At 56.0% G+C, this 14,473-nt stretch overlaps 1 protein-coding gene across 13 annotated transcripts in view; it reads left to right on the forward strand.

Annotated features, from left to right (window-relative positions):
- CAMK2B (calcium/calmodulin dependent protein kinase II beta) overlaps positions 1-14,473 on the forward strand; it is an 89,084-nt gene that overhangs the window by 44,195 nt on the left and 30,416 nt on the right. For all 13 annotated transcript variants that reach the window (XM_040259844.1, XM_040259838.1, XM_040259837.1 and 10 more), the window contains exons 3-4: positions 5,192-5,251; positions 10,981-11,035. In XM_040259844.1, coding sequence (XP_040115778.1) covers positions 5,192-5,251; positions 10,981-11,035 — 115 coding nt within the window. The remainder of the gene's footprint in view (positions 1-5,191; positions 5,252-10,980; positions 11,036-14,473) is intronic.

The raw sequence follows: 14,473 nt of genomic DNA on the forward strand, positions 1-14,473 counted from the left end.
CACAGGTCCCATGTAGCTGGTGTCTTTGACTAAAGTTCTTTTTGTTTTGTTGGATAAGCATTTTCTTGGGGTATAAATGAATGCTGTATTTTATCAGTGGGGTGTTTCTCTGGCAGGAGAAATAAATAGCTTGCTTCTGCCTCTGCTGACTCTGGGGAGCAGGTGTAAATGTCGTGTGTGTGTGTCAGGTTGCCCCAGACGCACCACACCAGTCATCTTTGGCTACTGGCCCGCAGGTACTTAGGTGGGTTTCCATGGGTGCGGATCCATAAGATGCCTGAGCTTTTACAAGATGGCTGAACTCAGGAGTTCCCCTTCAGAGCATCACATCAGAGGGGCTGTGAGAACTGAAGCTGTGCCCCCAGGAATGGCAGACTCCTCCAAAACCCCCCTCTGGCATCCCCTGTGAGTCCTCCCACCCCCTACCTGCTGTCCTTGGGGCTCATGGTACTGCTGCTCCACTCCTTGGGACCCAGGATGGGTGTCCCCGGGCTTCCTGGGACATGCTCAGTCTGTGGGTGGGAGGAGAGCAGAGAGGCCTCCCTTCAACAGGGTGGGCTTCTGGAGGCTGGAGGGAGCTTAGCTTGTGCCCTCACTCCCTGGCCCCTCATTCTTCCACACCCTGTTTCTGAGGTTACCCTGCGACCCCAGAGCCAGTACGCGTGAGGGGAGATGAAGGGATCCATGCGGGGGAGGGGGCCCCATACCGTCTGGGGGCAGGATGTGTAGGGGTGTCAGTGGGGTGGATCCTCAGGGCTCGCTCATCCTTGGATGCAAAGTTGCACGGGTGTGGGACACGTGTCGAGCCACACACCAGTGTTAGGAACTAAACACTAGCCGACATGGCAGAGTCCCAAGCAGCAGGTGCCTGGGTCTCAGGGCAGCTCTGGACACCCAGACCCTCAGGGGCACCAGGCCGCAGCTCTGGGAGGGCCCTTTTAAGCCTCTCGGCTGGGCTCAATGCCCCCATGACCTCTAGAGCCCTGGAAGTTGCTGGTTGGCCCCTCTTGGGGTCACTCACTGCCCACCCAGCCAGGACATCACTGCAGTGGGCATAGTAGGGTCTGGCTGCTCAAGAGGACTCTTGGACTTCCCTCAGGAGGGAGCACCAGGCTGGGGTGCCCGGCATGCTGAGGGGTCCAGGTTGGGGTGGGCAGCCTTCTGACCGTGTTCTCTCCATGGGCCTGCTCGGTGCTCACTGCTGTGGTCTTCTGAGTCCAGACAGGTCTCTGGGCCCAGAATTCTGGGAGGGAGGCGGGTGGCAGGCTGAGCAGGTGCGGCAGCCCCGAGAAGCCACAGAGCTTGCTCAGGGTCTCTGGCCCATCAGATGTCCTGTCCACCAGGGGACGGGTTAGGTGGAGTGTCCTCCCAGGTTCTCACTGACAGTGGGATGCACTGCTTGTGCGAAGCAGACTGGGTTAAATTTGACTCCCCCAACCATGTCTATGGTTGTCTATTATTATGTTAATTTTGAAATTCAGAAACTTTGTAGAGGGGCATCCCTGGTAGCTCAGCTGGTAAAGCAATGCAGGAGACCCCAGTTCGATTCCTGGGTCAGGAAGATCTGAAAGTAAATCAGAGGATGTGGGCAGAGCTGGGATGCTGGGTTCTTCCTCCCACGGCCACATGCCTGGCCTGAGGTCAGCCTACTGGACCCGAGAGGGACAGCCTCCTCCTCCAGCCCCTTCCTATGGTTTCTGATTCCCATCCAAGGTCACAGAATACCAGCTTAGATTTTTAATTTCAGGAGAAATATTTCAGCAGCTTTTATGACACACTCTCATCATATTTAACCACTGACTTTGTGCTTACTGTAGATAGGACCAAATTAAACAAAACAAAACAAAAGAATACTTTTCCCTGTGAGAAAAGTAACACAAGGTTATTGTCAAAGTTGGGGGAAAAATATAAAAAATAAAACTTACTCATAATTCTGCCACCCAGAGCAGAGCAGTTACGATCTTGATGAGATGGCCGCACTTGGACTTTGACCAACTTAGAACATGTGTCGTGATACAGAGTTTCAGAGCTGCTCTCTAGTCAAGTGCTGCTGTGCCTGATACGGAAAGGAGACAGTCAAGAGGGTCAATAACCTGCGTGGCCATGGAGTAGACATCTGCACCTGGGCTGGGCAACCTGGTGCCCCTTCTTGGCCCCAAACAAGTAATTTATCCCCCAAACACACTCAGGAGTAGATCAAGATTTTTTGGATGGGGCTCTGCCATTAGTGATAAGACTCAGTAATACAGTTGTTTAAATTATCGGCTTCCCAAAGATGGGTCTCCACATGAATTTTCTCCTGACTTTTATTTATGACTGCAATCAGGCAATTTTTCCGGGAAAGACGACCACCTCTGCTCTTATCACCTTACCATCCTGGGCTTTCTCTGACCTCAGCCTTGCTCCAGCCCTGTCTGCATGTAGGTGAGCTATTCATTAGCCATCCACATCAGGAGGAAATGAGCTATGACATTATGGGGACAGGGACAAAATTGGAATATGGACTGTAGGTTGGACTGAGTATTGTATCTGCATTGGATTTAGTGAGTAGGGTAACTGCATTGAAATTACGTAAGAGAACGTCCTTGTTCTTACAAAACACACACCGAGCTGTTAACCTGGTGAAAGGACATGAAGTGTGGGGCTTACTTGCCCATGCTGCAGAGGAAGTTAGTACGTGCATAGGAAGTACAGAGATGATACAGAAATGCCCATTCATTAGCACTTTGTGCTATTCCTGCAGCTTAAAGTTTGAAAAAGTCTTCAGATAGGAAAAAAAAACCCAAAACACTAAGCAAGAACAGAACAGAACAACCCCCCCACCCCACCAGCCTGCACCTCCAGGCCTCCTTACTCCTGGCTGCGGGGGAGCCGCCATCTTGGCTGTTGCAGGGACCACTCCCCTCCCCTCTAGAGTGAGGCTCACAGATAGGACCCGGACCCCCACCCTGGTATGTTTGGCGCTGCCTCTTTATGAGCTTCATACAGGCGGGAAAGTGGAAGCCACGCCGCTTGTGTGCTTCTGTAGCTGTTTTCCACTTCTCCTTCCGAATGGTGGGTAACTCTTGGGCTGCGTCTTGTCTACTGATGCCGTGCCCACCCCCCAGCAGGATGGGGAGCGTTTGCTGCATTGGGTATTGGAGGTGAGGGCAAGATGGAGATGGAGTGAGGCAAGGCGTACGGGTCTGTCCCGAAGGCCCACCCACTGCCCTGTGGTTTTGCCAGAGCCCTCCCAGTCACAAGGGGTCTGGAAAGACAAGTGGGAGCCAGATGAGCAGCTCAGGGAGGTGTTAGCATTTCCAGGGCAGCAGTGGGGGTGCAGGGCGGGCTAAGTGCCCATCCTGAGAGGAGGGAGAGCCTGCTGGATCTCCTGGAGATGTTCTGTCTGCAGGCATGACTTTCCCCTCTCTGAAAGGGCACACGCCTGTTTGCAGGTATGTCTATGTTCAGGGCTGTCCTGAGGCTCTCAGCCCACCACCATCACGCAGCCCAGGGAGAGCTGACTGTAGAATGGGCCAGGGGGCGCCCTTCCTGCAGGAAGACTTGGTGGCTGGGTCTTCCCCATCCCCTCAGTCCATCCCACCTCCCAGCAGAGTCAGGGGTGGGCGGGCAGGTCTGAGGAGGCCTGGCTAGTGGCTTTACTGAGAACATATCGTGATTAGCCCATTAACTGTGTCCCGCTAGTGGGGCTGTCGGGACTTCCCTAGTGAATCAGGTGATCCTGTGGGCTTCTCGGGTATCTTACTGTCCTCAGCCTTCACTGTGAGGGGCCCAGGGCAAGCAGGGGTGGGGGCAGGTGTTCCAGGCCCTGGACACCCCCTCTCCAGTCACATCCCACCCTGGGGCAGCCTCCCTCCTGATTCCCTGCCTTTGTTTGCCATCCGGCCACACCTCTGTGCTGGTCCCCTGCTTGCTGGCCTCGAAGTGAATGAAGTGCAGTTTGGGTCTTCCTCTGTGAGCGGCTTCTTCCATTGGCCTCATGTTGGGAGGCTGGGGTGATACGCACATGGATGGGTGTGTTCTGTTGTGTGATTTATTTCTGCCTTCTCTGGTCAGTGGAAATAGGTTTTTGTTTTTTTCAGTTTTTTGCCATTATAATCTCATCAGCTTTTAAAATCCTCCTGGCACCTCTGTTTGTTTGAAAGATAAAACTTCTGGCTGATAAGTTGCTCAGCCCTTGGGGGCAAGGAATTGAGGTTCTGTGCTTCTGGGGGTGGAAGGAGGCACCCAGGGCTGGAGTGAGGAGGGGTAGTTTCAGGAGCAGCAGCAGTCTTGCCTGGGGCAACTTCCTTCTGAGGCTTTTTTTTTTTTTTGATGACTTAGGGAATTTTTATTTCTCTCAAGCTTTCTGAGTAATGCTTGGTAATTTTTAAGACTTGTTGGAAGTCTACCATTTTGAAAATCTGGGGATCGTGTTGCATACCCATGACCACTTTGTTTCATAAATTTCAAAAGCACTCTCCAAAACATAATTTTAGGGAGCCTCCTCTTACCTGTGTAAACATTTAGATCCTGTGGAAGGTCCTCTGAGGCCTTGACTCTTCTTCCTGCCGACCTGGCATAGACACCAGGACCCGTCAAAATCCAGGCCTGTGTTTTGTAGGTTTGTGCGTGGGGTTGGGGGGCGGGTGTGTCAGGTCACACATCCCTTCCCCAGATGTCCCTCCAGAGGAAGGCCTGGCCCCAGGCTGACCCTGCACACTGGTCGGACGCCCCCAGTCAGCCGACAGCGCTGCTCTGCCAGCCCACGGCTGCCTCTGATGAACAAACTAGGCCTCAGCAGAAAGCTCCACAGAGAACAGAATTAGGACAGATAAGGAAAGGATTAAATTGGTACTGTCAGTTCTGTTGCTGACAGCTAGCACTTTCTCTTCCTGCATCACGTGGGGGATCTTTTGGCCCCGAGTGAGCACCAACTATGCCTCCCACGGGCCTCTCGCTCCAGGCCCTGGGCAGCCTCTTCCAGCACCAGTGCTGCCAGCTGGGGGTCCGGGCATGGGTAGGGGGCCCAACCTGACGTGTCCCCTGGGCAGGTGGTGGTCAGCCGGGTAGACATCGCAGGAAGTGTTGGCCACGTCCCCCCGCCGTGAGTCCTGTGGTTGGCCGCCCCGTCCCGCATGCCGTCGAGGGGCTCCAGGGCGCCACTGGCTGCAGGGTCACAAGGTGATGCTGTGTCCCTTTCTCTCCCCAGATCACCAGAAGCTGGAGAGAGAGGCTCGAATCTGCCGTCTCCTGAAGCATTCCAACATTGGTGAGCGGCCTGCGGCGGGGTGGGAGGCGGGGAGGGGGTCCCAGCTCTCCCATTACAGACAGCAGGAGGACCCTGAACGCATCCCTTTCCTTCTCCATTGAAGTTTCCCACCCTCAGGCGCCTGGAAACATCTCCTCCTTTTGACCCAGAGGGATTCCTGCACAGACTTTGGGGCAGCCCCCCGGGGGACGTCAAGGCTGGGTTCCTTCTGGATGGGTCCCTGCCAACCACTCTGTAACTTTGTGCCAAGATTCTGGTGATAACACACAGGAACCTAACATTCTGGAGCTTCAGAAAAGCAATGTGATGACCTGGTTACAGAGAAAAAAGTTTGGAAACCAAAGACCAGTCAAAGACTGGCCCAGCCCCAGCCTGAGCTCTGAGGTCTGAGGACCGAGGTCTGATTCTGGAGGACCTCTGCTCTCCCCCAGCCCAGGGCTCTCGGAACTGCCATCTGGGGTGGGGATCAGCTGCCCTGGGGGCCCGCGGAGTCCCTGGAGCCCACATGTTGGCCTCAGGGAGTGTGCTGCCCTGCCTGCAGTAGGTCCCTTCTTTCTGCAACCTCCAGACTGAGTATGGACTCAGCCCAGACACAGTCACAGGAGCTGCTGGGAACCCAGACCCTGGAAGTCGGTGCAGATTTCCTGGGGCCTGTCAGCCTCTGCCCACCCGCCCCAGCTGTGAGGGGCCCCTTGACCCCACAGCACAGCTGCCTGTCCTTCTTCACTTATCCCTATAGGGACTTCTGAGGAGCCCAGGACCCAGACCTTGCCCACACTGGGAGGTAGCCAGGAGACACAGAGGGGACAGTGGGCCTATGGCCTCAGAGGCACCCAGGGAACTTGTCAGGGTGGATTCCTGGGCCCTCTCACTCATGTTTGACTCAGGTGCACCGGAATGGTGCCCAGGACTCTGTTTCAAGGGGCACCAGGCTGTGCTGAGCAGCCGTGTCCAGGCCACTCCCAGACCAGGGCCTTGGCCGCAGGGAGGGCCCGGAGGGACCCTGGGAAGAGCTGAGAGGGCTCCCCTGGGAAGCAGGGCATAAGCTGTGAGGGCCCTCGTTTCCGAGGCGGTGTTCAGAGGTTTGGAGCTCAGAGACCTGGATTCGGGCCCCGCCTTCCCCCCAGAGAAGCCATAGCAATCACTGAACTGCTCTGAGCCCCAGTCTTCTTGTTCGTGGACTGTGTGTCAGTGATCCAGGCTTCACAACAAATCACCCCATAACTCAACCAACAGGCACTGATTTTCTCTGTGTCTGTGGATTCAAGAGCAGTTCAGCTGAGTGACTGAGGCTGCCACACATTTTATGGGATCAATGCTTTTGTTCAATACTTATTATGACGTTTAAGACAGCAGCAGCAGGGTAGGATTCTCTTGAGTCTGGGGGCCTGGGGCAGCTGGGCAGGTGGCCTGGCTCTGAGCCAGCCGTGCTCAGGGCTCCAGAGACAGACAGACAGAGAGGGTGACAGAAAGTGAGAGAGACACACAGAGAGAAAAAGACAGAGAAGCAGAGACAGAGCCAGAGGGAAACAGAGAGACACAGAGAGAGACGGAGAAAAAAAGAAAAATAAAGCCCGAGACAGAGATGGAGAGGGAAAGAGAACAAGGAAGACTGTGCCCCCCAATTGTGTCAAAATATACAGAACAATATTTATCAGTTTAACTCTTTTTAAGTGTACAGTTCTGTGGCATTAAGTACATTCATATGTTATGTAACCATCGCCCTTATCTGTACTCAAAACTTTTTTCATCATCGCCAGTGGAAACTCTGCATCCATTAACACTGACCCCGACCCGCATCCCCAGGCCCTGCCACCCACCATTCTGCCTTCTGTTCTATGAATTTGACACCCTAGGAACCTCATCAATGGACTGTACCATGTTTGTCTTTCGGGGACCAGCTTATTTTACTTGGCCTGATGTCCTCAAGCCTCATCCTTGTCGTAGTAGGAGTTTCCTTCCTTTTTAAAGCTGAATAATATTCCACGTGTGTATGTTTCACGTTGTGTTTATCCATTCATCCGTCAGTGGACACTCGGCCTTTTTCTGCCTGTTGGCTATTGTGACTAATGATGCCATGAACATGGGTGTACAAGTCTCTTTCTGGATCTCTGCTTTCAGTCCCCTGGGGGTAAACCTCGCATTGGAATGGCTAGACCATATGGTGCTTCTGTGTTTAACTTCTGGAAGAAGCACCATGCCTTTTGATGGTTTGGTTTGGAAGGGGTGATGCCGTCACCTTGCCTTATTCTGTTTGTTTGAAGGAGCCCAGCTCTCCTCTTAAAGGAGGCTCATCAGAGGATGGGAATGCCTCTCATAACCAACACGGTTGCACACAGTGTCTCCTGGCTGCTGGCTGGGCTGTCTGGTTAGGAGCGGGTACCCAGAGTCAGGCCCCCGGGGAGCAGCCCACAGGCAGAGCCCCCCACCACTCTCGGGGCTTTAGTTTCCATTCAGAGACAAGCAGGCACCTGAGCAGAGGAGACAGGTGTGGGCTGCCTTGGCAGTGCCCTGTGTGGGTACACTGTGGGGACTGGGCAGCCCCACTGCACCATGTGGGTTCCCAGGAAGCAGGCCAGGGCATCCGGGATGGACATGAGCTCCAAGGCCTCAGTGTGGGTTGTGCCCTCCACACACACGGCCATGTTGTACCCGACTGTCCGGGAGGTTGGCCGCCTCCACCTGGGCTCTCTGGAATTCCTATTCAGTGCATATTTCCCACTGCTGGTGGGTGCCTGGAGTGGAGACTTAGCCGAGGGCAAGGCTTCCTCCACTCTCACCTCAGTGGTGGGCTGAGGCCACCCTGAGAAGTTGCCACTCAGCAGGTGAGCGTGTCCCAAGCTTCCCTCCCTGCCCCTGGAGCTGTGGGTGACAGATTAAACAGAGCCCATGGTAGGCAGAACCATCTACAGCCCTTTAAAATGGGCCCCATCAGGAGTGAGTAGAGCCATCAGCCTTGACTCCGAGGAGGGCAGCCCTCCGCCTCCGCAGCCTCCTTCCATCCTCCTCTCAGCCTCCTTCCAGCCTCCCCTCTGCACACTGACCCCCTCTCTCCTGGGCCTGGCTCATGGATGGCAAATTCCCACCTCCTGGTTTCCAGGGCTGGAACTGCCCTCCCTTGCAGGAGAGTCCATCTAGTAGCTGGGCAGGTGGGCACCAGGGAGTATGATGGCCCTGGGGGGACTTCCTGACGAGATGAGGCGGCCAGTGCAGGAATGGAGGGTAAAAGGTCTCCAGTCTCTGACAGCTCAGGGCCCATGCCACCATCCACAGCCCTTCCCTCCCAAAGCTGATCATATGATAGGTCCTGGGGTCCTTCCTCCCATTGCAGTACTGCAGTCCATGGAGGGGTTCGAGGGGCAGCTTGGGAGGGGCAGAAGGACCAACTCCACTGAGAGCCCCCTGGCCTGGGACTCCGTGTGGTCCCTGGAGAAGCAAGCCCCACAGTGGGAGGCTTGTCCTGGGGCTCCTGACACCCCCTTGTGGCTGTTGGTATCCTCCAACTCCTTGCTCCCAGGCTGGACTCTCAGGAACTACCTGGACTTTAGTTGCAGAAACTATATATCACCCGCAGTATTATTTACTTACTGTTTTTACTGAAATAGATTCTGTGACAATTCCCTTTTTTACTTAGTCCCGTCTGTGAAATCATGGGTCTGTTGTGCTAGGTGGGTGTTCTTCTAAACCATTAAAGTAGTACATAACTATTTTTTAAATGTTAAAAATGTTCAAGTGAAATAAAAGGGAGAGTGTGTGCATGTGGCCTTGACTTTCAGGCTGAGGGTCCTGCCAACCCCCTCTCACCTGCTCCGAGAAGGCAGGGCCTGAGGGCAGGGGTGGCCTCCACTTGGGGCAGGAGGGGAAGGTCAGCAGGACCCCAGATTTATGGACCCCTGGACTCTCCTGGGGAAGGAGGATTCCCCTGCATGGGAAGAGAAAAGGGCCCCCCCAGCAGTGTCCCCCTGGGGGTGCTGTCTGCAGGCCTGGCAGGGTGGTGGAGGCACACCCCTCCACTCCCTTCCCCTTCCACCCTGGGCCTCTCTTTGCTTGGAGTTCCAGGGGACGCGGCTAGGGGCAGGGGAGGCTGCTCAGAGGGGCCGACCTGCTGGGCCCCCACCAGAAAGGAGTCGGCGTGGGGAGAGTTTCACTCAGTGATTTTGCAGGAGAGTCCTGGAGGAGGGCACAGTGAGCCGACGGTCTGTTTATGTTAGGAAAGTGCAGACCCACCTGGTGGAGTTGAGGTCTGGATGGAAGCAAGAGGGTGCCAGGTGTTGGCCCCTCGACCTGGGTCGGATGAAGCTGGATACCAGCCCCTTGAGCAGAGAGATCCAGAGCGAGCAGTGGGTGGGGCAGATGGTGAGAGAAGCAGGGTGTGAGATGAGGTGCCCCCTGGAGCCGCCCATGCACCTTGCCCTTAGTGACCAGGTGCCCTGACTGCTGGGAGTGAGGCCTGCTCCCTGAGCCAGGCTTTGCTTGGGGGCGGAGGTTGGGGGCCATTGTAGCCAGATTGGGGTTCCTGATGTGAGGACCCTGCTGGTGGGTCCTTAGGAAGTCCAGAGCTGGAGGAGAAAGGATGCCAACAGCCAGCTAGAAACCAGAGCAGCTTTGAGGGCATGAGGAAGGGACCTGTGGGGCCTGGGAGAAGCCTGCTCTTCACTCTTCCAGCTTCCGCAGCCCTGTCCATCGTGGCGGAGAGCAAGGCTGCCGGGAGCTCAGGGAGCAGAGGGGCCAAGCGGAAGCTCTGTCCACACCGCTGCCCAGCGTGGTGAGCTGTGTGGCCTTCAGCCAGTCGCTCCCCTCTCTGTGCACCAGCTGCTGCATCTGTGGCCTCTCAGGATAACTGGGATGGCTACTGATGGGCGCACTGTAGGTTTCTGATGCAGAAGGCAGGACCTATCACCTGGCAGGAAGTGTCCAGAATTCCCTAGAAATACCTGCCATTTAGTGCCGGGCATATCTCCAGCTCAGGGAAAAGGAGGCCTTGGAGTTGTGTTCTGTGTGCTGAAATCTTCCTCGCTGTTCCCTCACTCATTCATTCCCTCATTCATTCACTCGTCAACTCCTAACCAGCACAGCTCTGGCCAGGCCTTGTTCAGGCTCAGAAGATGGAGAAAACAAACTGAAGCAGAGAGGGCGTGTGTGGCCGTGGCGCCATCCTGCTGACCCTGCAGGATCTGGAGTGGGAAATCAGGGTCTGATGCTTCAGCAGTGATGCCATACTGGGCCCCAGGCAGGTGGTCCTCCCCCGGGGGTCCCTGCCACCTCAGCCTGTCCTGACGGGTTGGCAGTGGAGCCCTCCACCCTCCTCTCCCATGAAGTCCCTCAGCGGCTCCTTTCCAGTCCTGGTGGTGTGGGCCTTCGTCCCCACACCACCCCCTCCTGGGATTCTCTGGTGCATTTGGGAGCAGGGGAACTGGACAGGGACTGAGAGGGGACTGGGTCTCCCTCCTGCAAAGGAAAGGAAAAGAAAGGAAAGACCAGACCTTCGAGGCCCTTGGATGCTGGCTTGGGGCCAGTTGGCCTGAAGGGCCCATGACTTACCCCTCAGACTCTGCCTGCAGTGCCCACCTGGGCCCTCCCCAGCCCAAACTGTGGGAAGCCACAGGCCTTTGGCATGGTGCGCCCTCCTTGGAGGGTTTGTGCTGCTGGCTGTGGGCCTGTGAGTGTCTGGGCAGCGTGGGTGGGCCCCGGGCTGTTGCCCCTGCTCATGGCCTCTCCTGTTCCCACAGTGCGCCTCCATGACAGCATCTCCGAGGAGGGTTTCCACTACCTGGTCTTCGATCTGTAAGTGCCGGAGCCCAGGGACATGGGCTCTCGTCTGCTGCCAGCATTGGGCCTGGGCTGGGCCCCTCGTAGCCCTGGCAGACAGCCCCCTGACTCCTGGGTCACCTTACCCACCAGCTTACCTCGTTGGTTTGTTGGCTTTGCATTAGTGTATGGAATCCCCCAGGGATGGGATTGCCCAGCTGGGTCCCTTCCCGACTACCCATAACAGGGTGTGCTGGAGGCCAAGGCAGGGGAAGGAGGGAGGGAAGGATCCCGGTGGAATGGTCTGGCCCTCGGTCTTCTGTTACCTTCCTTGGTGTTCTCATCACTGCTGCACTGGGGCCCACGGGCTGGCATGAGTGTATGCTTGGGTGCATAAGACTGCCTGTATGTTTGTGATTGTGTGTGTGCATTCATATATGTTGATGAGCAGGCATCTGTGGGTGTGATTTGTGGGGGCATGTGCATGAGTGGGTTTCAGTGTGTGCATGTGTGTGTGATTGTATAAACACATGTACACGTGTGATTTGTGGTGTGGGTGCATGTGTATGTATGTGAATGTGTGTGTGAGTTAGTGTGGACATGGGTGTGAACATATACATGTGTGCATGGGTGTATGTTGGCGTCAGCATGTAAGTGTGTGTGTATGATTGCCTAAAGTGTGAATGTGTAAATGATTTGTGGGGGAATGTACCTGTTTGCATGCATGTCCACGGGTGCATGTGTGCACATGCATGTGGCTTGTGTGTGTGTGTGCAGTGCATGTGTGTGTACATGCGTATGATCTGTGGGGGGTGTGTGCATATATATCTACTCTTACAAATCATACATGCACGTGTGTGCACATTTGCATGTGTGATTTGTGGGGGTGGATGTAGATGATGGATGTGTGATCCGTTCAGTGTGTACATGGGTGTATATGTGCACACGTGTGTGAGTGAGAGCGTCTGGGGCCCCTGCCTCCTCTCACTTCCTGCTGGACTTAGAAGCAGTGATCTCATCACCTCACTCCCCTACAGCTCCAGCTGGGCGGGGCTCTGTTCAGCTGTCCTGAGTCAGTGTGACTGGGACCCTGCGGTGGCCAGAGGCTGTAGTTTGGGGTGGCTCCGTGTGGCCTCTGGGAAGCCCAGCCCGGGGGCCCTGGCCATGGGGACAAGATGTGTCTCCAAAGGGACCTCCTCCCTCAGATGACAGATGCCTCGGCCATGGGGTGTGGAGGCCTGAGGAATGAACCTCTGGCCTACTTGGGGTCCTCTGGTCAGGAGATGCTGGAACTGTCCCCCACAGCCCCCCGTGTCCCATAGGACACCACTTCGAGACACCAGCCAGGTGCCCAGGCTGACCTGTGATAGAACTGCCTGTGCTGGGCCAAGGCTGTGCCCTGAAGGTTCTGTTTCATGGACCCTTTGCTGTCACCCCCATGGGTCCCTAGACCCCAAAGCTCCACCAGCTTTTTTCCAGGAAATAAAGAGGCCCCGGGCTGGAGGGTGGCCATGTCCAGGCCCCTGGTGGCAGACAGGATAGTGTGTGGGATTCAGGAGCAGACAAAGGGGAGAGAATGATGTGTGTGCAGGTGCGCGTGTGTGTACATGTATGCACACCCATGCAAGTGCATGCACGAGTGTGGGAGCGCCTTGACTCTCCTGGCTCAAGCAACAGGCAGGTGTGGGAAAGGCTCTGAGAGGGGCTGGTGAGAGGAAACTGGTGGGTGTGTTTGGAGCAGGTGGGAGGAGGAAGGCCCTGGGCTTTGCACATCCTCCCCACAAACCACTGTGGCCCTCAGGCCTGTTGAAGCTGCCTCTCTGGGGCATCCAGGACACCGCTAGGCCTCAGGCAGTTGTTTTATAGGGGCAGGAGGGCCTGCACAGAGTGGGGGGCTGTGGAGGAAGAGGGGAGGAGTGGAGGCATGGAGATGCTGCCAGGCCCTGCCATCCCCACCCCCAGCCCCACGCAGCCTTCCTGTGCCGCACTGTGGACCCTCTGGGACTCTGTGGCCCCAGAACTGGGGAGAAGTGTCTGGCCTGAGTTGGCATCACCTTCAGGAGGCCCCTGGACCTAGGTGACTTAGGGGGTTCTGTGGATTCGGTGATTGACAGATTTCCCCACTCTCCATGCCTCAGAATGTCGCGTGGCCTTGGGGACCAGGCCTGGGGACAGAGGAAGTGGCTCCCCCGGAGGCTGTGGCTGCAGCCCAGAATTGGCCATGCTCAGTGGCTAGGATCTGAGGAAAGGGAGATTGCTGGTTTCCAGACCATGCCCTTCCTGGCTAGCTTGAGATGGCAGCCCCGTGCCCCCCCAACCAACTCCCCGCCCTGCAACCCTGGACTACAAGGCCCCTGATGCCCGTCAGCACAGCTGGAGCCTCATGTGGATGTGAGGACCCAGAGGTCTTGTCCCCGGCTCAGGGCAGGACCTGCTGGGCTGGGGGGCTCCCTGTGCCCCTGTTGCAACCCCAGTCAGCACCTGTGGCCTTTTCCTCTCTGTCCTGTGCTTGGACTCAGGGCCTGCAGATCCTGACCTGTGAATTGTGGGTGCAGAAAAAAACAACGAGTCCTATTCTTCTGGGCTGGACCTAGTACTCCATTCTCCTGCTCCACACACATACATGTACACAGGGATACACAAGCACACACAGACAAATGAGGCTCTGCTCCCTTGGACAGTCACCTGCTCTGAGCCTTGTTGTTGTTCAGTCACTTAGTCGTGTCCGACTCTTTGCAACCCCATGAACTGCAGCACGCCACCCTCCTCTGTCCTCCACTGTCTCCCATAGTTTGCTCAAATACATGTCTGTTGAGTAGATGCTGCTACCTAACCATCTCATCTCTGCCGTCCCCTTCTCCTTTTGCCTTCAATCTTTCCATCATCAGGGTCTGAGCTTTAGTCTCCTCCAATGGGTCTGTTACTCAGGCTAAAAATTCCTCACTACTGGGGTAGTTGGCTTCCAACAGGATTTGAGGGCCAGCGTCTAGCCTCCAGCAGGGTCATCCTAGCACTCACTGCATCCTCAGTTTTGTGTTTCTCTAAGCGAGAGCCTGCCCATGCCTGGGCCGCTGTTCAGCAGTGCCCACACCTGTGGTCACCGTGGACCAGCCTGGCCCTGAGTGCTGGGCATAGAACAAGGCCAACCCAAGCCCCAACTCCCAAGAACGAATGGGAACTGAGATGCAAGTGGGGAGATCCCAGCATGTGGGGCCAGCACAGCTGGAGGGGGTGTGGAGGAGGGTGTGTTTGCAGAGGGAGTGTCCTTTGGTGTCCCCACAGGACACGGGAGGGAGACTCTAGACCTTGCAGGGGTAGGAAAGCTCTAGATGGACCTTCTGGTGGACTTGGAGCTGGCCAAGTGGGATGAGGGGCTCGGACAGACCCAGGGATTGAGCTTTCCTGCTCCCTTGTGCATCCAACATTGGCCACTGCTTTTCGCCTTGCTCTCCACACCCACATTCTCAGCCAGAG

This window comes from Oryx dammah, unplaced genomic scaffold, assembly GCF_014754425.2.
Source record: "Oryx dammah isolate SB20612 unplaced genomic scaffold, SCBI_Odam_1.1 HiC_scaffold_18, whole genome shotgun sequence".
Taxonomy (NCBI): domain Eukaryota; kingdom Metazoa; phylum Chordata; class Mammalia; order Artiodactyla; family Bovidae; genus Oryx; species Oryx dammah.